This window comes from Curcuma longa, chromosome 21, assembly GCF_044706935.1.
Source record: "Curcuma longa cultivar G26 ecotype Majalengka, Jawa Barat chromosome 21, ITB_CL_G26_1.1, whole genome shotgun sequence".
NCBI classification, from domain to species: domain Eukaryota; kingdom Viridiplantae; phylum Streptophyta; class Magnoliopsida; order Zingiberales; family Zingiberaceae; genus Curcuma; species Curcuma longa.
Window position 1 is genome coordinate 463,514 of NC_133881.1, and position 22,734 is coordinate 486,247.

Consider the following 22,734-nt stretch of genomic DNA (forward strand, 5'->3'; position numbering starts at 1 on the left):
TTTATACCAAACCTTTCCCGAAAACAATAAAATTATTTTTTTTCAGATACCAGACACTAAAAGAAAAACATTTAAAAACTTATAATAGTTAAGAACTTCAATTTTTAAAGTCCAAACTCATGTAAATTAACACAAATACCTTTAATTTTAAAAGAGATTAACTATTCAAAGCATTTAAGAATTTATAATAGTTAAAACCTTTAATTTTAAAACTCCAAACTCATTTTTAAAATTAACTTGCGCGTTAAAAATCAAATAAAATAATTCATAAATTAGATTTCAATTAGCTTTTTATCAGAGTATATTCTTTTAAGTAGAAAGAAACATCATTCTTAATTTTAAACTAATTTAAAATTTAAAAATTAATACAAAATTTAAAAAAAAAATTATTAACTTGTGGTTAAATTTTCAATTAAAATAAAGTCATTTAATCTTAAAAAAATGGATATTCTACTCGAGATTTTTAAAGGTTCATATTTGTTAAAATGCTCTTAAAATTTTAGCATAAAATATGCTACTGATTATAAATCATCTTGCCATTTAATATTTCATCAAAATAGAACTTCCTAGATTGAACATTTTAGAATGCTAAAGACTGAAAAATTCAAAACAACTCACACCCAATTTTATGCTTATTTATTCAGCTATGCTAATCAATTTGTAGCCTTCAAAATCAACCATGATCAAGTTTTTTGGATACTGAGAAAATGAACTAGCATTGAGGATAACATTCAACCATAAGAAAGTGGGTATTAATTGTCCTAATCTGCATTAAACAAGGACCCCAAATCAACAGTTTGTCACTAAGAATTTAATCATAAAGTTTTGCCTGATAATAAATGAAAGAATCTTTGCCAACACAAAAATGGAAAATCAATGAAACTTTACTATACCAGTGATTTAGCAACAGCAACATCATTTAACATACCACATGAAACTTCAAGATGATTGAATAAGGGAAAAGCCACTTACTATTACCATTCAAGTGAACAATCACCAATATTTTGAAGGATCCATACATAATATCTCCCTATTTGGGTGGCAACCTAAAGAGACCTTCCTTTTTTATCCGGACTTAATAAAACACACCAATTTCCTATCAATAACCAGCAATGCCTAATAATTTACAAGCTTGGTATCCTCAAATCGCAGATTAGAGGAATATGAAATCTCATAATATTCTCCCAGCAAATTCTGATCATGCCAATCCTTTGAGAACTTTAGCATGTACATGCCCAAGAAACAAAACTTATTATTCTACGCTCCACCATACAAAGTGCCCTGTAACACACATATGCACCTCACTCATTATTCTTAATCATCCAGAACATGATCGTTTATCATCTTTCCAGCTATAACAGATAGATCATTAGATAATGCTCACACTGATTCCACAAGAAACTCACCACCATAACCAATTCATAGAGGTTAATCAAATTGATTCCCAATCATCCAGAACAGGCTTGTCTATCATTTTTCTAGGTATAACAGTTAGAACATGCTAATGAAAGAGAATAGCTCACTACGATAACCAGTTCATAGAACTTTGTTGAACTACACACGCATGCATAAAACTACAGTCCAAGAATCGAGCATTGACATCAAAACAAAACCTAAAAGATAAACAAATTACTTGGTAGCTAGAAAGCGTACGGCTAGACAACTACGCATGATGTTACACGGATAAACAAGTTTGCACAATCCAAATCACATGATTGAGTCTAACAGAGGCTGTTTCCTCGTAGATAAAGCATAATATAAAGTAAAATATAGCTAAAGCATCAATTATTACTCAAAATTCAAGCCAACAGAACCAGAAAGCAAACCCAGGCAAGAAAGGTTGAACCTTTCTGAGGAAAGGTTGGTATTGCAGGAAGTCATGGATCTAACGGTAGGACTTCTGGAACCGGGCACGCGCGCCACGACCACCGAACTTCTTTGGTTCGCATCGGCGGGGGTCGGCGACGAGGAGGGTGCGATCATAGCGGACGAGTATGTCCTTGATCTCCTGCTTAGATTGCTCGTCGACGTACTTCTGGTGGTAAGCGACGAGGGCCTTAGCGATGCTCTGGCGGATGGCATAGATCTGGGAGGTCTTACCTCCGCCGCGGACGCGGATGCGAATGTCGACGCCCACGAAGCGCTGCCGGCCGAGGAGGAGGATGGGCTCGAAAGCCTTGAGGCGCAGGATCTCCGGCTTCACCAGCTCGATCGGCACGCCATTCACCTTGATCAGCCCACGTCCACGCTTGCAATGAGCCACAGCCACCGCTGTTTTTTTCCTGCCAAAGCACTGCACGGACTCCGTCGGCGCCGTCGCCATGGTCGCCGCTCGACGAAGAAGAATCAAAATGGAACCCTAACCCTGATTGTGGCTTATATACTGGACCGGGTTACCTATAAGGAAAAGGGAGCCTTCAGACTGGACCGTTCCGGTCCGGTTAATTCATACTATCGGCCATCATGTAGATTGGAGTTGAACCGATTTAATTGGTTAGAGGCGACTTATTTAGATATTTATCATTGCAAATATTAATATTATTTTAAGTAAAAAGGAAATTGATAAATAATAAAATAAAATAAAAAATGGAATATAAATATAACGTCCTTAACTTAGTTCATGTGGTGAAATAAATAAACTATTTTGATTCTTATATTTATCTATAAATATACTAAAAAATGGATAAAATAAATTTTCATAATTTTTTACCTCCTAATAACAAAAGATAATGTGTCATTTAAATTATAAAAAATTTAACAATTCTTTGTTAGCCTAAAGCACTTTTGTTTAAATCTTTAGTGGAGTGGAGTGATCAATGTGAAGATATTAGATTTCCAGATGGAAGAAATAAGGAAAATTAAGGATCATCAAATTTTAAGTAGATGATAAAATTTCTTATCCATTTTTGTGATCCTTTTCCTCATTTCTTTTATATTTTCCATACAAGTAATCACGCGCTAAAAGGTGTGACAACTTGAGAAGGCTCAAGAAGAATAAATTTTCTGAACCACCAGTGATGTTGGACTGTAACAAATCTATTTGAGTTTTTAAAATTTATTTAGTAATTAGTGTGGGCTCAAGAATTAATATATAGATCAATAAAGTATTTTTTTAAATTTAAATTTTTTTAAAATTTTACTTGATTTGGCTAAACTATTATAGTATATTTGGTTGAGAGTTATCATTGATAAATTTGGTTATGGACTCAAGGTTATATTATTTAATCTTGTTTTAAGTTATAAATGGTTTTTATATAAATCGATATGCCCGCTACAACCTAGCAAATATTAGTAAGAAAACATATAACCTAGAATAAGATTTCGACAACGTGCGATTTTCTATGATTTCGAAGATTAACAAAAAAAATTTCTCAAATTATCTTCTAATTTTTTCGATGTCGACGACAAAAGGGGTGTGCGATGGGGAAGAGGGGAGTGGTGACGGTGGCGAGTGCCTCATGCAGGTTGTTCTCTTATGGGCCCTTGATGGGGGCAAGAGAAGGAGCGGTGACGATGAGACAGTAGTGAGGAGGCGACGACGAGGTGAGCGATGAAGCAAGGAAACATGGGTGAGAGGGAGGGCAACATTTGTAGGGATGAAGTAAACTTTAGTTTTTAATTAAAATTTTAGTTAATCAATTCAATCAAATCTTAACTTAAATAGAATAGTTTAAATAGATTTTCTCAAACCTTAATGGAATTATCCTATTAATATATATATATATGATAAATTTATTTTAAATTTTAAAAATTATAAATAAATTATATTTATTTATTATATATATTATCAACCTATTATTATCATTAATATTATAAATTTAATTTAATTTATGTATTTTTAAAAAATTAATTAAATATCAAATTGATTTAGTTGTAAAAATATTTAAGATTTAACCAAAGGTAACAGTAAATATTAAATTAGGTTATATATTAAAATCTTCAAATAAATAAGTTTTTATTGCAAGATTAAATTAAATAATATTAAATTATATTTTATTATAAGATTATATGATTATTTAATAAATATATCAAATCAAGATTATGAATCAAACGTACTCCTAAAATATACTCACAATTCAATGTCAGTGACAACTATTTCTGAACCAAGGAAAGAGGTAAAAGAGAGGTATCACCTCTGTGTTGTGCAATCAGCAGTCGAATCAATTCGCCTTTCTATCTTTTTCACTCAGTACTTTCCCCACTTTACTTTCAGACAAAGATCAATACTGGAGCACAAAGAACACTACGAAATAAGAAGACTTTGTGATCCATATGACTTAGACACAAGCTCACTAGAATCCACTCATTGATGTGCATCAATTCTGTAGCTAGAGCTTCAACTGCAGAGTAGAAGAAGTATATTGCTTTAAAGGAGAGAAGACACTTGCTTCTTGTTGTGGAAGTTTATATACCACAAAGGGTTCGACCAAACTCATTTTATTTCCTTTATCCATTTTAGAATTGTTTCATAATGTACATTACGATTATCAACCATAATGATAATATAGAAATGATTATAATAAGCATGCACTCACTAATGATCGCATACAATTTGATGAAAATATAATTGTTCATGATTAGAGTTAAAAGCATCATTTTCTCTACACTTAGGAATTGATATCATGATAGATCATCTTCGGCTCCATAAATTCCAAAATATGTATCTCTAAAACATTGCTTTTTTTTTTGCTCAAACCTTTTTGTGACATGTTAAATGATAGTTTAAGGCAACTGTTCTGAAAAGTAAAGATTTGAAAGAGCTGTAATATAGAAGACATAGGATCTAAATATGGCAGTCATCCTTTCTCCAGCATTACACAATATAGCAATGTACTCAATCTTGTATTGCATATATTTACGGAACACTTTACAAACTGACTACAATTTATACAAAATAAGCATCTCATTGCCACCCAAAAGGATGGAGACAAATTAAACTAAATTCCCAAAAGGAAAGAAAGAAAGAAAGAAAAGTATGCAACTAGATCTAGATACAAAGTCAAGAGGTCATAACTATGTTGACGATTCTGCCAAATTTGCACACTTCAACTTCTAATTCCAGAGTCTATTAGCATCATCATCAAAAATCATAAAACTGTTGTTTGTCCAAGAGCTTGATTCCCCAGCAAAACTGTTCATCTTCCAAGACTCGGAATCCTCTCTGTCATCTCCCTCGTCGTGAAATGTTGCATGGATGTTCTTCTTCTTGGGCTTGGACAAACCTCCGGCCTTCAAAAGCAAAGAAATAGAAGTTGATCACACCTTTGTTGGTTTAAGGAAGCTCCAGATACTGAAAAAACTAGGTTCGGAACTGAGCAAAAGTTGTAGTTACCTTGCTTATAAGTTTTTCAAATGCTTCTGTTCCATTTTGTTCAATAAATTTCTCAGCGGCTAATAGAACATGATCATCTGACTTGCTAAAGGTGCTACTTTTTGAAGGGAGAGACCAAAGGTTCAGGGTCTGTTGATTCAAAACCATAGGTCTCACAAAATCTTTGTAAATAAATGTGGCACCACTGAAGTATGGTAAAACCAGCCAGCAGTTAAATATTAGCTTTGCATAAGGCCAAAATGGCAGCCTGTAACAAAAATACGTGTTGCAGTTGAAGTTAGTGCATACAAGTTAGGAAACTATGTGTAACTTGCAAAATCCTAGAAACTGTGTAACTTGCAAATCCTAGAAACTATTATTCAAGTAAATTAGCAGGCAACGTAATGGTTAATCCAAGCAAAAGAAAAAAGCTACCAGAATTTTCTCTGTGTTTTGTCTGTAGATAATCACCATTTATCATGAGATTAAACTTTTAATCATAAGACCACCATCCAGAGGGGGAAAAGCACTATCAATTATGTAAAATTGCATCAACATCAAACTACACTTGATCACTTAAATGTTCATATTAATTTACATAGTCCTTTAACATTTGTACATAAAATCCATCATATGTATCGGAGGTATTGACCTTCCTTTTACATTTTCCACGTACCTTGACTCAGCAATTGTCTCTTTGGAAGTAAGACCCAATCTAATACAATTAATAAGCAACCAGTTTGGACTACAGTGGTTTGGAGGTCGGACATCATGACCAAGCATAGTTTTGTGTTGTGGCTACTAGCTCATGGATGTTTGTAGACTAAGGATAGACTTCCTTATGTACCTTGCAAGACCTACCCCCAATGCCAAAAGGAGGATGAGACTCAGGAGCACCTCTTCTTCAGGTGCTCAGTTAGCAGGGCCTTGTGGACCAGAGTGCGCACTTAGCTGGGTATCTAGTAGGAGATGAGCACCGCGAGACGGATGTGACGAGTCTTCAAGAGGGAGAAGGGAGATCAGAGGCTCAGGGCATACTGCAAAGTTGAAGACTTTGGCTATGTCTTGTATGATATATCTTATTTGGCAAGCTAGAAACTGTTGTAATTTTGATGGAGGGGTGCCGAATCTTGATAGGATGTTCATCAAGATCCAAACACATGTTTAGATCTATGAGCACCTAGATTGTACATGCTACTTCTTAATATATTTACCCTACTTATATAAAAAAAAATGACAAGAGCCTACTGTTTCAAATAATGCACCCAATAGTCAGGTAGGTTCAAATAGACATAGTAGCAACACTAAGAGAGAAGAAGACTTGGCTCGCTGCAAAAACGTCTTTGTAGCTACTTTGGTCAAATTTATGTCAATAAGCATCTAGTATGGTTGAAACTATCACAGATAGGGAGGTCGGTTAGCTGTTCCAACTAGTTCGAACCTCAATTGGGAAAATTGGTTACTGGGGATCAGGTGGAGAAGACTCCAACAAGGTTGAGTAGGTTTATTGTTTTAGTTCAGCCAAACTGCTTGTAACTCGGTTGAGAGTCTAGTGATGTGTGACCAAACTGGTTGAGTTTGATTTGTGTGGGTTAAGTTGTTTTGAAAGATAAGTAGCTTGTATGAGAAACTTTGATTAGTAGTACTGAGGTGGAGCTTGGCTGCAAAGTATAGTAAAATAGTTTGGGCCGGGGGTTGAATGGGTTGAAGTGGATTAAGTTTTGGTTGGTTGGTAGAGGTGGGATTAGAGATGTTTGAGGTGGCAAAAATAGTATTGCCTCATGTTTTGTTGAATATCATAACTATTCTTCAAATGCAGTAAAAATGTCCCTCTCTAGATGGCTTTCACTCCCCTTTTATAGGCCTTAAAGTGAGTATCATCCCAATAAGGAATTACCCCAGGCAAACCCAATTGGTGAATCCAAATGCTCGTATGGTTTTAACTGCCAGCTGAGTATTGCCTGGACACTTGCTAGGCTCTTACCAGCTGAGCTCAATGCATACAGATTGATCCCTATTAACATCATCCATCTAGAACAAACATGATTAGCAGATGAATTTACCCATATCAGCTATTCCCTGTATCAAGTTTCACAACCTAAAATTTAATACAAAAACTTTACTGATATTTTATTATTTTTCAAGATAACCCTTGATCTTCCGTGAGTACTACTGTTCTTCAACCATGCCCTTTTGATTTTTTGTCTTCTCCTACATGGCAGCTCCATAAATAAGACATTAGTTTAGAAATTATTAATATTACATTTAACTTCTCTCCATCTGTCTTCTTATGGCTTGGCGCTTTCTTTATTACTGCTAAAACACTTAAGACTACATCGACAAGCACTAACACTTCATATTTTGTTTTGCCATAGTTTTGTCCACCTTACATTTAACTTCTCTCCATCTGTCTTCTTATGGCTTGGCGCTTTCTTTATTACTGCTAAAACACTTAAGACTACATCGACAAGCACTAACACTTCATATTTTGTTTTGCCATAGTTTTGTCCACCTTACTTTCAAGAAGTTTGCACACCTCCTTTCTGGTACGCTTGGTAATCATAGTTGTGTCCACACTGTTGCCCGAATTGTATTTACTTTGGCCTAACTATTTACCTAGATTCTGACTTGGGCAGATTTCAATATAACTTGAGCAAACTATTTGATGACTTTTCCTTTTCTCTTTCATTAAGCAACCAAAACCTCTCTAGGCCAAACAATTCACTCAAAAATTCAGAAGAATATGGCAAAGTACGAAAAATCAAACTCCAAACTTTACATGTTCCTCTTCAACAGAATGCCTACATTCTCTATATAATTGTGTAATTCCTTTAAACTGGAATCCGACATCCTCTTCATGCTCTCATCATCAAACTGTGAAACATCGGAAACTTGACCTTAGTTCTCAACCAACTCTTGGCGCTAACTTGTGGTACTCCTAACCAAGGGTATTGAGTTTGCTTTGTTCGGGGATGCTACCAAATATCACCCTGAACTGGATGGAAGACTAAAGGCATCTTAGCCTCTAAAAACTCTCCTATTCACTTTTAATTTAGTAATGCATTTTCCTTCGTACTCTTGTAGACATGGATGTGAACTAGAGAGTTCCCCAAGCACTCTCTTGATGTGCTCACCATCATTGAGATCCTTGATGCAAGCTTCCACATGAGCATGACTTCCATTGCTACCAAAACTCACAGAATCTAAACTTCATCACTAGGTATAACTTTAAGTCCTTACAGCCAAATTCCCTCTATCAGAGTCCTCTCTCTAGGCTAATCAGCATCTTTGAATCCATCATGGTTGAGTTATTCTCTACTCTAATAGCCTCACTCCCTTTGGGGCGCAATAAATACACTTCCTCTAAATCCCCAAATTGTTGCTGAAGTCTCTACATAGGTGTCAAAGTGACTTCCAAAGCCCAATACCTCCCTGACCTTTGAGTGGAAACTTTTGAGGAGCTAGACAATGAATCAACCAAGGGTAGATCCGCCTATGGCTTAGAATTGATGGTTCAACGATTCCAGGAATGTCTACCTTTAATCTTAGTTCAGAACCGCCGGTTATAGTTCGCGACGGTTCAAAATTATATTTTTTAATTATAAAATATTTAAAAATTATAAATTTATAAAAATATAAAAATATAAAATAAGGTTTACATTTATTTAAGTTGTTTACGTATCCCCTTAAAGTATAGGAATATCAAAGCCTACGTAGTTTGCTAATTTTTTTACCTTGTTACCTTAGGAAGTGACATTATTACTCACTTCTCCAACATGTTACCTTGGGAATCAAATAATCTCAATCGTTTACAACAACAACAATGAAGTCTTATCATACTAGGTGGGGTCAACTATATGAATCCTTCTACGCCATTGGACTCTATTCCCTTACTATATTATTATTTATATTTAAATAAATTTTATCTTATTTTATTATTGCTAAACAAATCTTTTTTTGTTTATCTTTCTTGTTTGATATGCACATTTGTCATAGTTTCACATCGCCTAACTAAAGCATTTATTGGTAATCTAAGTACATGTTCATACCATCTTAAACGTGTCTTTCGAAATTTTTCCTCAATAGTCTAACTTTTTTTCTAATTTCATTTCTTATCCTGCCTATGCATATCCGCACATCTACTTTAACATCCTCATCTCTGCAATTCTCATCTTTTACTCATATGCTCGAGTTATAGTCCAGTATTCAACTCCATATAACATAGCAGGTCTAACCCCTATTTTGTAAAACTTCTTTTAAGTTTTAGAGGTACTTTACGATCACAAAGAACACATGACGCTCTCCTCCATTTCAACCATCCCGCTTGTATTTTATGTAAGACATCTCTCAACCCCTTCATCCTTTTGCAAAAATAATCCTAAATACTTAAAACTCTCAGTTACAAGCAACTCATCATCTCCTATTTTAATAATTATCTAATTATGTCTAATATTACTAAATTTAAATTTCATATATTCTGTCTTTACTCTACTAAGCCTAAAACCTTTCACTTCTAACGTTTTCCACCAAGATTCGAGTTTAATATTTACTCCTTCATGTGTCTCATCTACTAAAATAATATTATCTGCAAATAACATGCACCACGGTACCGTATCTTGGATGTATCCAGTGAGTTCGTCCATGATTAGTATAAAAAGATAGAGACTTAGAGCTTGATCCTTGATGTAACCCTATCTTTATGGGAAACGTTTCAGTTAATCCGTCTGAAGTCTTCACTCTTGTCATTACATCCTCATACATATCCTTAATTAATTCAATATATGTTATCTAACACATCTCTTTTCTAGAATTCTCCATATAATTTTCCTTAGGACTCTATCATAAGCTTTTTCTAGGTCGACGAATACTATATGTAAGTTTTGTTTCTATTTGATACTTTTTAATTAGTTGCCTGAGAAGATGTATAATTTCTATTGTCGATCTTCCAAGTATAAATCCAAATTGATTTTTGGTCACCATAGTTTCTTTACTTAATTTTTTCTATTACTCTTTCCTAAAGTTTCATGGTATGACTCATTAGTTTAATACTCCCTATAGTTTGTCATAATTTTATACATCTTATTTTATTCTTATATAAGGGAACTAGAGTACTTATCCTCCACTGATTGGATATTTTTTTAGTTTTCAATATCAGGTTGAATAACTTTGTAAGTCATTCAATACCTTATTTTCCTAGACACTTCCATACCTCTATCGAAATATCATCTGGTCCAACTGTTTTTTCATTTTGCATCCCATTTAAAGTTTATTCTACTTCTAAAGTTTAAATTCTACGATAAAAATTTAAATTTTTATACTCATTTGACCTACTTAAATTACCTAAGTTAAGTGGTATCACCTAAACCTTCATTAAAAAGTTGATAAAAATATCTCTTTTATCGCTTTTTTATTTCCTCATCATTTACTAGTACTCTATTGCATTCATCTTTAATACATATTATTTGAATAAGATCTTTTGTCTTTCTCTCTTTCGCTTTAGTTATTATGTAAATATCTCTTTCCCTTTCTTTTGTATCCAATTTTTGATATAAGTGTTCAAAAGTTTTATTCTTAGCTTCATTTACTGCTTTCTTAGCCTCTTTCTTAGCTATTGTATATTTTTTAAAGTTTTTCTCATTCTTATAAGTATATAATACCTTATAGGTTATTCATTTTTCCCTCACTTTCTCTTGTACTTTCTCATTCCACCACCAATATTCTTTACTTGGTGGAACACGCCCCTTTGACTACACCGAGTACACTCTTGACTACTATTTTTAACTTTGATATCATATCATCTATTTCTCTTAATACTTGTACTCCTATCCTTTCCTTAAATATATTTTACATCCCATCCTTTAATTTCCACCATTTAATTTTAGAAGTCGTACATATTTTCTTTCTATTTTTTTTAGAAAGGTAAATAGTTTTTATATATCACATGAGAAGATACATATATATTAGATGCACGCAAAGCAAAAGACATGCGTTTGGATCTTACGAAACATCCTCTTAACATCAGGGGCATCTCTCTCATCCTCTCAACATCAAGGATATCTCCCTTAAATTAGCAGCGATTACATGCTTGCCATAATAAAAAGACCGTACAAGACATGCTTAAGTATCTAACTCTAGTCAAGCGGTCATTATCACGGTATCTCCGGAGGAAAACCTCTAGTATTCGCGTGGAGGTGGTCATCTCGTGTCGTAATTGTAACTAAGTCTTCACCTTGTCCTAAAGAGCAGCGTTAATAGGACATTTAAAGAAGATATGGTCCAATGATTCATCAGCCCGCTTGCATAATGGACAGGTTTTGCACTCCACGTATTCCAACTTATCCTTGGTACATAGGCGACCTTGTGCTAGGAGTCATAACGCAACCTGATGCTTTGGCATGAGGTAGGGCTTTCATATAGCCTTCGCCCATGTCTTAGGCTCGCTTTGAGACCGGAAGAAGTCATACGGAGCTGTTGCCCCTGCTAGACAAAACCGAACCGTGGATAGCAAGTTCTGCACCTGTTGTTTGGAGCCGATTTTGCTGCATAATGTGTCTTGAAGTTGCAATATTTCTTGATCAAAGGTGAGTCATACACTTTGGCATTCCAATCCCATAAGTCAACGTGCTAGAGGTACTGATGATGGACCCATTTCACCCAAAGTGAGTCCTTTTTGTGTTGTAGATTCCATAGGGACTTATAGAGCAAAGCGGAGTTCCAAGCCCGTAAGTCCCACATTCAACACCCTCCCTCCTCCTTGGATAAGCACATTGTAGCCCAAGAGATCAGCGGGTGTTTGGACCTTCAAACAAAGAAGCGACAAATGACATATAGCTTATCAACAACCGCACTTGAAATCGGCAAGATGGAGAGTCAAAAACACTCGACGCTCTATAAAATAGTTTTAACCAATGCAAGTTTACCTGCATAGGACAATGTGTGCTTAGGCCATGTCGAGTTTACGCATGTATGTCATCCGTCAAGGCCTCATAGTTGTTGGTCCTCAGTTTCACCGTAGTCAAGGGTATGTCAAGGTATCAAAATAGGAAGGTACCCAGCTAGAACCTAATGTTTGGATGAACCGACAAATGACATGTTTGGACGTTCAAACAAAGGCCACTTCCACGGTTCGATTCCTCCGGAGCGACTGGGTTTAATATGACATATTTGGTAACTGGAATGTAGGTCAACAACCGTGGGGACTTGGAATGGGGCAGGGCCGGTCAAAGGGGACTAGTTGGTGCCAAAGCCAAAAATCAAAAAAAAAAAAAAGATAAGATCACGATGCCCTGCAAAACAGTTTTAACAAACTCAAGTTTCCCTACATAGGACAGCGTGTGCTTGGGCCATGTCATGAGTTTACGCAGTATGTCATCCGTCAAGGCCCCATAGTTGCTAGTTCTCAGTTTCGCCGCAGCCAAGGGTATGTCGAGGTATCGGAATAGGAAGGCCACCCTACTGGAATCCGATGAGCTATAGTAATCTATTTTAGTTCGTTCATTGACTTCACCAAGGTAAATGTTGGAATTTGTGAGGTTAGGATGCATCCCAGCAGTGGTTCAAACTTTGCTAGGCGGTCTGCAAGCAATCCAACAGTAGATTCATCAACCTGGGTGAAAAAAATAAGTCGTCCGCGTATGCTAGGTGAGTGATGTCGGTGCCCGTACACATCGGATGATAGTGGAAGCCGAGCTGCCTAGCTATGACTCGGAGAGATCTAGAAAGAACTTCTAAACATAAACCAAAGAGGAATGATGATAGGGGATCACCTTGACGGAGGCCTTGTCGCCCTTTGAAAAATCCATGCATTACCCTTTTGATTCCCATAGAATAAGATACTGTTGTAATATACATTCGGAGATCCAATTGACATACTGTTGTGGGAAACCAAAGCTGTGTAGAGCAACCAATAAAAAATCTCAATCCACCGTGTCGAAGACCTTTTGAAGGTCGACTTTGAGGACACACCTTAGGGAGATCCTTTTCCATGCATACTTCCTTAGTAGTTCTTGAGCAAGGTGGATGTTCTCCACTAAGGATCGGTCTTCAATGTAAGTCGCTTGTGTCTGATCCAATAGACTTCCGATGACCTCTTGCATTCTTATGGCCAAGATCTTGGAGATGAGCTTGTATACGACCGTGCAACATAAGATTGAACGATAATCCATGACGTTTGGTGCGTGGTTCAACTTGGGGATGAGCACCAATAAGGTATGATTCCATTGCTTGAGAAGATGCTCTGATGTGAAAATTTCCTGCACAGCTTCAAACAGATCGAACTTCACTATATCCCAAGCAGATTTGAAGAACTTGGCTCATAACCATCCGACCTTGGCACCTGATCATTGCCAATGTCCATCAGTCCGTTTCGGACATCTTCTAGACTAACAAGGTTGATCAAACGTTGTTGATCAGTAGGTGAAAGAACCAGTCCAGAATATAAGGTGTGGTTGTCCAATGGTGAACAGTTTGCTTGCATACCAAGGAGATTCTCGTAGTAAGCCACGAATACCACTACAACTTCCTAGGTGATGGTCGTTTGCTCACCTAATGTGTTTGTGATGCTATGCTTGAGGCGTATATCCAACTCTACTAATCTATGTTGGATAGTTAAGTTTTCTCCAATGATGACCTTGCAATCTTAACAAATCTTTCTGTCATTCTTTCTAACCATAAAAAAGTTAATTTTCGATTGATTATTCACTTTTGAACGTGACCATGTGTTCTTCTCTTTTCTTAAAAAATATATCAACTAGTATAAAATTATGCTATCGCAAAATCTAATATAATTTTTCCTTCTTCATTTCTTGTTCCAAACTCATAACCCTCATGCACCCTATCATATTCCTCATTTTTCACTTCTACGTGTCCATTTAGATCTCCTCCTATTAAATCATTTCGGTTGCAGGTGTTCTCTTTTCTTAAAAAACGTATCAACTAGTATAAAATCATGCTATCGCAAAATCCAATATAGTTTTCCCTTTTTCATTTCTTATCCCAAACTCATAACCCTCATGCACCCTATCATATTCCTCATTTTTCACACTTACGTGTCCATTTAAATCTTCTCCTATTAAAATCATTTCGGTTGACAGAATGTTCTGTAATACTTTATCTAAGTCGTCCCAAAATCTAGATTTGGTGTGTTCATCTAACCCTACTTGAGGTGCATATATGTTAATTACATTAATAATTTCTTTCGCCACCGCTATTTTGAGAGCTATACTCCTATCCCCTTTCTAACTACTCCTAATACTTCATCCTTTAGCGAACTATCGACAATAATACCTACTCCATTTCTTATTTTACTCATTCCTGTATACCATAACTTAAAATTCAAATTCTCTATCATCTTTACCTTCTCTCCTACCCATTTTGTCTCTTATACATATAAAATATTAATTCTTCTCTTAATCATAGTATCTACTACCTCTATTGCTTTACCAGTGAGTGTTTTTAAATTTCATGTTACAAATCTTAGACAAATAGATTTCCTATAATATTTGTTCTTACCCAACCTATGGTGTGAGAACTCTTGAATATTTAATACTACATCCGAGTTCTCATAAAGATGCATAGTCCTTAGCAAAATGTTGCAGTCGGACCCTGCAATACATTCCTTAGCAGGGAACATCCTAGCATTAGCATAATAGTTTAATGGATCCATTCATTGAACATTATCTGAAAGTTCATGCTGGCTGACAACTTAACGCGCAACCTTCGTCGTTTTTCAATCGGGCTTGGGACTGACTTTGACGGGTTTAAATAATCTCAACCATTTAAAAAATAAAAAAATCTTTTGAACGGTCGAAACCATTCTGAACGGTCGGAACCAATAGTTCCAACGGTTGAAATAGCCTTTAGTTTTTTTTCTTTTCACGAGGCTCATCAATTAACGGTAGGTCTTTTTCAACCGCCGATGTGATTAAACCTGATAACACAATCTATACATCAATTTTTATGATTACGGTAGGTTTATTTAAGCTAGACATAGACATTGCTTCAACTCGGATCCTTTCCGTTCTAGGTTGGAAGATCTTTTGGTTCATTCTTAGTCGGAAAGATCGTAATTAGAGTTAACAAAGGGAATTCCTATTGCGTCGGAAACCAAACAACAACTGTTTTAGGCGTTTCTTAAGATAGTCGTGAAAGGCTTACTCCTTCAACATAGGCCCTACCGCTTGAGAGCTTCGGTACATCTCTATCAAGAAAGAAGTCAGTGATTCTGTCGTGTCTTGGTCAATGTTCGTTTTTCCTTTTAGCCATAGAGATCCAATCGTCAAAATCAAGAAAAAGGTCATCATGACCAAGATCCAAATGGATCAATCTTGTTGGAAGGTACTGGCGTACTACTCAAGGAGAAGAAAAGATCATTAAAGTATCCTTGCATACACTCATTTCTTCCTCATCTAAGCGTTCAAAAAAAGGAAAAAAATATTTCTTTCCTATAAATTAAGCTTTCCCATCCTTCTCTTTCCTTCCCCTTTTGTTGCTCCGCTTTGTTTCACTCTCTTTTTCTTGTGTTTTTTCCAACTATAAAATAAAAAATATCAATAAAATAATAATATGGTTGAACTGCCGATTCATGGTTATTTTGAGGCTTGAACCGGAACCGACCCGACCTTAGTTCCAATTCTGGCCCATTTAACGTCAACGAGTAATCGGTTCGTTGACCCGATTACGAGTCCGATTCGGACCCGACTCGGGGTTGGGTCTAACTAAGGGTGGATCCACTCAATCCCATCGACCAAGTATTAGACTTTGCTAGGTGCCCTATAGTTCATTGGTAGGTGAACTACTGAGCCATTGTCCTAGACACTTTGAGCCCATTGCAGATAAAGGACTCAAACAAGCCATGGAAGAGTTCCAAGCTAGCCCAAAGTTATCTTTATGGCATCATACTTCCACATCTATTTCTCAAGCTTTACAATTGGAACTAATTTGTTGCTCCATTAAGGATAATATTTGTTTCTTCCACAAAAACTTGCTTTTCAAAATTGGGTTGGGGATGTCATGGTGCATGTCAACTTGTTCCTCAAGAAGATGAGAAAGATTCAGGTGAAAAATACAAAGCTCCAACTGAAGCAAGTTATAGTCGCCAGGGTGGATTTACCAAGAAGAAAGTGAGGAATTGACCACTCAGCTTGCACAGGCTAAGACCAAAGAGAAGAAAATGACTTGAAACACGAGCAATTACTCCAACCAGTTGCTCAACAAGCTCAATTGTCCTTAGCCAAATAAGTCCAATTAAGTCCTACAAACCAACTTAGACATCCAGTTATTGAGTTGATGATTGTCCTAAAGATTGTTGCAATAATACATAGTAAAGTCATTAAAGAAATCACCATGCTCACTGCTAAGAGCTTGACCGACTTGTCATAAAAAATATCAAGGAATTGGACGGAGTCATAGAGAATTTTAAGAACTCTAGCCACTTTGTTGTCAGGTAGGCTTAGCTTTGCCAAGGGCTCCTTCAACTACTTGATCTTCTAAACCCATGCAGTTCATCCCTCACTTATCCTTTAATGGTTCTCACTCTCAAATATAAGAAGGTTGTTGGGAACAAATACATCAAAAGAGGAAATGGTTCTCACTCTCAAATATAAGAAGGTTGTTGGGAACAAATACATCAAAAGAGGAATAAAACAGTCTGTCGACAGCGACAACCTTCCTCCAAAGAGGAAAGCCAAGTTTTTGGAAGCTCAAGAAAAGAAGGGAGGGAAGGCTTTCCAAGAAGACCTCCTGAATTCAAATCACTTGAATTTTTTCTTGTGTAATTTTCCTACTTTCCTCAAGTCCAAGATTAAGTATAAAATGGAAATTTAAATCAACACATCAAGAGTTCAATCCTCTTGTTTATTTATAACTTCGTTAAATGTTGATATGTCTAGTTATCAACTTAGCATCTCACACTTCATCACCATAACTGGCCCTAAATCTGCCAACAACAAAGACGATATGCTAATCCCTTACAAGTTGGGATGGAAAACAACGGGAACCACCAATGTCGGAGGTGGTCCATTGCCAACTTCCCTCATTGTTCTAATGCCATGGCTAGGGGATGCTGTTGGAAGTCATGCCTTTATTTAGCAAAAGGTTACTGCAAAGATGGTCTGCATGTTGCTTCCCTCACCACTCGCAAAAGGTTGCAGTTTTGCAGGTGAGAGATGGTTCCAAAGTCAGGTTTTCCAGGATGGTAAGTGATGACAAAGGCCCAGCAAGAATGCCAAGAAGTTTGCCTGGATGCTACTTCTCAAGGCCCACCACATCACCAGCTACCTCGTGTCAACAACAACAATGTTGTGAATGCTGTTTGGAGTCGTCAGCAAAAGGTTGGTTTCCCTTCAGTGAGCCAATGCTACTGAGAAGCTCCATTTGCTGCTGAAGCTAATCAGAGGCTTCTTGTTCTTCTCCTTGGTCACCTTAACATTAGAACTTGTTGTTTACCGGAACTGGTGGCACTTCCGACAGCCACAGTTGCATCAGCTGAAGAACATGAATTTGCCGTAGGCAATCAAGATCTGAGGGTGGATGCACTCTGCATACCTCTTATGGCTTTCCTTCCAAGCTAATTAGATTCCTTACTAAATTCAGACATTATCAAATATGGGCATAGTTTTGCTTATGATACAGTCTGTAGATAAGTTGATTTTGTGCTTAGGATGCTTCTGAATCAGATTGAAAAAGATCAAACAAAAGGTTGAAGGGGACCCTTTAAAAGAAGATAATGGATACAAGTATTCCATGGTTATTGTCCAATTTATATGTGTAATGAGAAAGAGGTAAATATTTCTTCTATCAAAGTGGCCAACTGAGAAGACGGCTTGACTCTTTGGTCCTTTGGGTATTTTCTCAGATCTAAGAATTTATGACATAGGTTGCCCCATTCAACCCTTCAGCTCTTTTAATGGATCTGAGATCTTATGACTTCTATTTCAAGTTGATTTTTTTGTTTGACCCTTCAGCTCTTTGCCCAGATCTTTATCTTTTTTTCTAGGTCACCTCTTTAGACCCTCTAGCTCTTTACTCAAATATGAGGAATTATGATGTTTTATTTTAAGTTGCCTATTTTTAAAAGTGTAATACTTCAGCTCAGATAAAGTGCAAATCCCTCCAGTTGCTCAAGTGGGGAAACTTACCATCTTCACTTCCACCCAGATGGAAGACATTCTGGCTGCTTGTTTCAGAAACTTGCCTACATCATCCATTTAGAACACCCGTGATGAGGGGATGATTTTTACCCACATCAGGATCTTGTTACTTTGTGTTAAAGCAAGGTGGAGCACTTTCCATCCAAAATGATTAGAGAGGGGCATAGTTATTTAAGGCATGAGGCGCCTAAAAGTGTATAGGTATTATGGGGCCTGAGGCGCACGACACAAGGTGAGACACACACCTTACTAAAACAAGATGCTCTAGATATAAATTTTTACAATTCAAACATATATAGGGAATTTCTACTAAAATATTTCACTAACAAAATTATAATCCATAAAATATTAAACAATAATGTAAATATAAAATTCACTAGCAAATAAATATATTATGCGTATAATTCAAATTAAAAAAAAACTTCAAATATCTAAATCATCAAAATCTTCATTATCTTCCTCAATCATATCATTATCATCATCACCAGATGTTTCAAATTTGTATAGCTGAATATTCATCGATTTTCTGAAGATTGATTTCTTCCTCCTCTTCAACAAGGCGCAAGCTTAAGGTGCACAGGCGCAAGAGGCTCGCCTGGTTGCGCCTAGGCATAGCCAAACAAGCGACTTTAATAACTATGGAGAGGGGCATCTTAATATACCTACATCACCAACCAGTGCACTTGTTTCCTTTAGAAATGTTGGCATAGGGTAACCAAGCTTGAAACACTCCCTCGTGCCCGTCTTGATTCAAAGGTATAAGTGTGGCTCTGCTACCATATTGAAGTGGGCGTAGGTCATTTCATGCTAATTGCATGGGAAAAAAAAATACTCTTAATATAGAAGACATTGTGAGCAACCTATCCTCAGTGCTCTGAATAACTAGGGACTAAGTGTTACTAATAATATCAAGTTAGCCATATTTGATATGGAGGAGTTATGACTAAATTAAGTGGGCATTAAACCAAACTTCAAACTATCTATGTTGAGAGCCAAGCAAAGTTTATGTTAGTTAACTTCTCAATCCAGTAATAACAATCAAAATGAAATCACATGTTAGTATTTGTATAAACAAAATATCGTAGCATGATTATCAAAGGACAAGAACATGAAATTAAATCTAACCAATAAATAACCATGATATGAAGAGTAATTACCATTCAATGAGTGTAGCAAATGTCAACTCAAACAAAGTAACTAAAGAATACAGCACCCAGTAGGTAAGCCACTGCTGATCATCTTCTGGAGATTTAGATTCTATTGCTTTAACAGAAGCATACCTGTCAAGACCAAGAAAAGTATAACTACTCGGAATAAATCTGTAAACTTGAGAACTTCTTTCAAAAGTTCTATCATCTTGCAATTAGAGTTTAGAATGGTACTTACAAGGGGTAGACAAGTGTGACTAAAGGTCTGCATAAATGCAAAATACATGTCAGATAGATAATATAGAAAAAAACCAAAAAAAAAAAGACGATCCATGTCAAGCCTCTAATTTATACGCAACTAGATCAATTGCATTTTGACAGCATGAACTTGAAGGTTGCATTTGTCTATGATTTCATGGCTCATTATTTTTGTCTCTAGACCTCAAAAGTTGTTTTGTCCCTTCCCTTCTCATAGATTTCCTTCATAATGTTCTTACTTTATTTTCATTCATTTTCCCATTTTTTACTTAAAAGCTAGTCCTGAATTATTACTACTAAACAAGATTGCAAGAAGAATAAGAAGCATATACACAGAAACGATAAGGAAACAAAATTGTGTCTGCATTTTTATAATTCACCACAAAGAGGGAGCAAAGAATGTGACCAAACAAAGTGTATTCCTAGCGTCAGCTAATCTGCTTTGTTATCTCTAACGAAAAGTGAAAATTTCAACTGTCGGCTTGCATAATTTTCCTTTTTGTTTGTTTTTTTTTACTTTTTATGTTTTAAATGAAACTTGAACGAATGTTTAACTCTGATAAGAAGCACAATCATGGATCGAAGTTTTGGATGTTCTCTTATCTTCTTTACAGGGATGTGATTGCAAAAAAAAGTTATACACTGCTTTAAGCCATGACCATAAAGAAAACAGAACTCAAACGTCAGACTTAGAGATTGAAGCCAAGAAAAAGAAGAGGACAAAATCGATCCTTCTAAATATAATTAAACTAACTTTTTTTTTTCATTGTATTGAATTAATCTAATGAAAAAAAAACAATCTTTCTTCATCATTCCAAGAAAATCTTGAAGTTAAATCGAACAATCCCGTAGAAAAACAACAGCTTTCCCAAAAGAATGTTAGCAGTGAAGATATCGGGAAGAGCGGATGCATACCCTGCTAGAACATCAAAATTCCTAGCGATGAAACTAAGCAAAGCTCCCGAACCCATCGCTTCTTCTTTTCTTGCGTCTCTCAGATCTGAAGCATCACCTACTCCGCGTTCTTTCTACCCGTCAACCATCGTTCGAAGACGGCGATCGCAGTCAGCGAACTGCTCTAAAATTTTATTCCCTTTTCTTTTTTATCGCATTGGAAGCTTTTAGCGGATTTATAGTTTTGGGGGACAACGGAATGACTGACATTTGTCGGCGTTGAGAATGGTTTATCATCTAGATTTTCAATTAGGCCCTTTGTTTTTTACAAAAAACTGTCAATTGCTAATTGAACTTATAAAATTTGATAAATTCCGCATTTCAAGTTTGATTTTGCTCAAAAAAAAAAAAAAAAAAAAAACACACACTCAAATTTAAGAATTCTAAAAAAAACGCACTTAATTTCGATTTTATCCTCCCACAATCTTACTTTATTCACAATTTTCTAATGCATTCGAGTTATATTTTAATTAAACATTTATTTGTTGGTTCGGATGACATGGTTGAGCTCCGTGCTTACCTTACCTTTTCATGTTTTATACGCACCCTGTACCATCACAAAATACCGATGAGATTTTAATAGAATAAAAATACTGACAGGAAGAGTAATTGAGTAAATCCTAAAAGGTGATCTAAATTTCAACGTCGCTCAAACTTTGAAAGCTGATTATTCTCCAAAGAAAGTTTCAGTATAGTAGCTCGCTCAGTATTTTTTCATCGATTTTCTTCAAAATTTTTTCACGTATGTTTTTGATTAATTTGTTTATTTATATCGTTTACAATAGAAAATTTTATTTTATGATTTCCCCCTTCCATTTATATGTAGTCTAGATTTTTATAAACTAAATTAATCATTTGATTATAATGTGATTAGTTTTCTATATGAGATATTAAATGGTTAGCAAATGAAAAAAATATATTATCTATTTAGAGGTTTAAGTTTCTACAACTTATTAGTAGTGTTTTTTACAACTTTATGTTGAATTTCAAAACCTAAAAGATGTATAGTAGTTTGAAACTCTAACACAATAGTGTTGAACATTATATTTTAGTACCATTTAAGTTCTAAACTTTTTAAGTTCTAGTACCACTCTGGTGTTGATGATTTAAATTCAGCACTCTATTGATTTTGTGTAAATTTACACTATATCTATACTCAACTCTTCCATTAAATGTCAAAATCCATTAATGGACTTAGCCATTTCATATTGATGAAATTTCTTCAAAAATCCAAATACCCTAGATCAAAAATTATTGATGGACGTAGAGAGCTCTAATCGGACTCATTCCAAGTAATATATGTTTCTAAAGTACCTAGGAGTCTATAGTCTTTATATGCCTAGGTTTTTTATGGTTTTTAAAAGTTTATGACTCAAAGCAATTAACACATACATATAACGTATCTAAATTAACTTTATGGGATGTTGGAATCAGACATGGACACCCTAGATACCTTCTACATACTCATTATCTATACTCAACTCTTCCATTAAATGTTAAAATCCATTGATGGACTTAGCCATTTCATATTGATAAAATTTCATGATAAAATTTTAAAAATCCAAATACCCTAGATCAAAAATCATTGATGGACGTAGAGAGCTCTAATCGGACTCATTCCAAGTGATATATGTTTCTAAAGTACTTAGGAGTCTATAGTCTTTATATGCCTAGGTTTTTGATGGTTTTTAAAAGTTTATGACTCAAAGCAATTAACACATACATATAACGTATCTAAATTAACTTTATGGGATGTTAAAACCAGACATGGACACCATAGATACCTTCTACATACTCATCTCTTCCATTAGATGTAAACTTTTTAGAAATCCAAGTCTCCTAGGTCCATCAATGGGTTTTGATTAAAATCCATTGATGGACTTAGAGAGCTCTGAGCGGGCACATTCTAATTCCT

General features: G+C 35.6%; 2 protein-coding genes across 2 annotated transcripts; both read right to left on the bottom strand.

Moving 5' to 3' along the window:
* Positions 1-1,609: 1,609 nt before the first annotated feature.
* Positions 1,610-2,351, bottom strand: LOC141814898 (small ribosomal subunit protein uS9-like). Its single transcript, XM_074702852.1, has one exon. It carries the CDS (start codon positions 2,321-2,323, stop codon positions 1,886-1,888), a length of 438 nt encoding a protein of 145 aa, XP_074558953.1. The 5' UTR covers positions 2,324-2,351; the 3' UTR covers positions 1,610-1,885.
* A 2,480-nt stretch (positions 2,352-4,831) lies between these two features.
* LOC141814899 (HVA22-like protein a) lies at positions 4,832-20,956 on the bottom strand. Its single transcript, XM_074702853.1, has 5 exons — positions 20,781-20,956; positions 19,846-19,872; positions 19,617-19,739; positions 5,333-5,579; positions 4,832-5,229 (listed from the first exon to the last, which is right to left on the bottom strand). Exons 1-5 carry the CDS (start codon positions 20,834-20,836, stop codon positions 5,053-5,055), a joined length of 630 nt encoding a protein of 209 aa, XP_074558954.1. The 5' UTR covers positions 20,837-20,956; the 3' UTR covers positions 4,832-5,052.
* Positions 20,957-22,734: the final 1,778 nt, after the last annotated feature.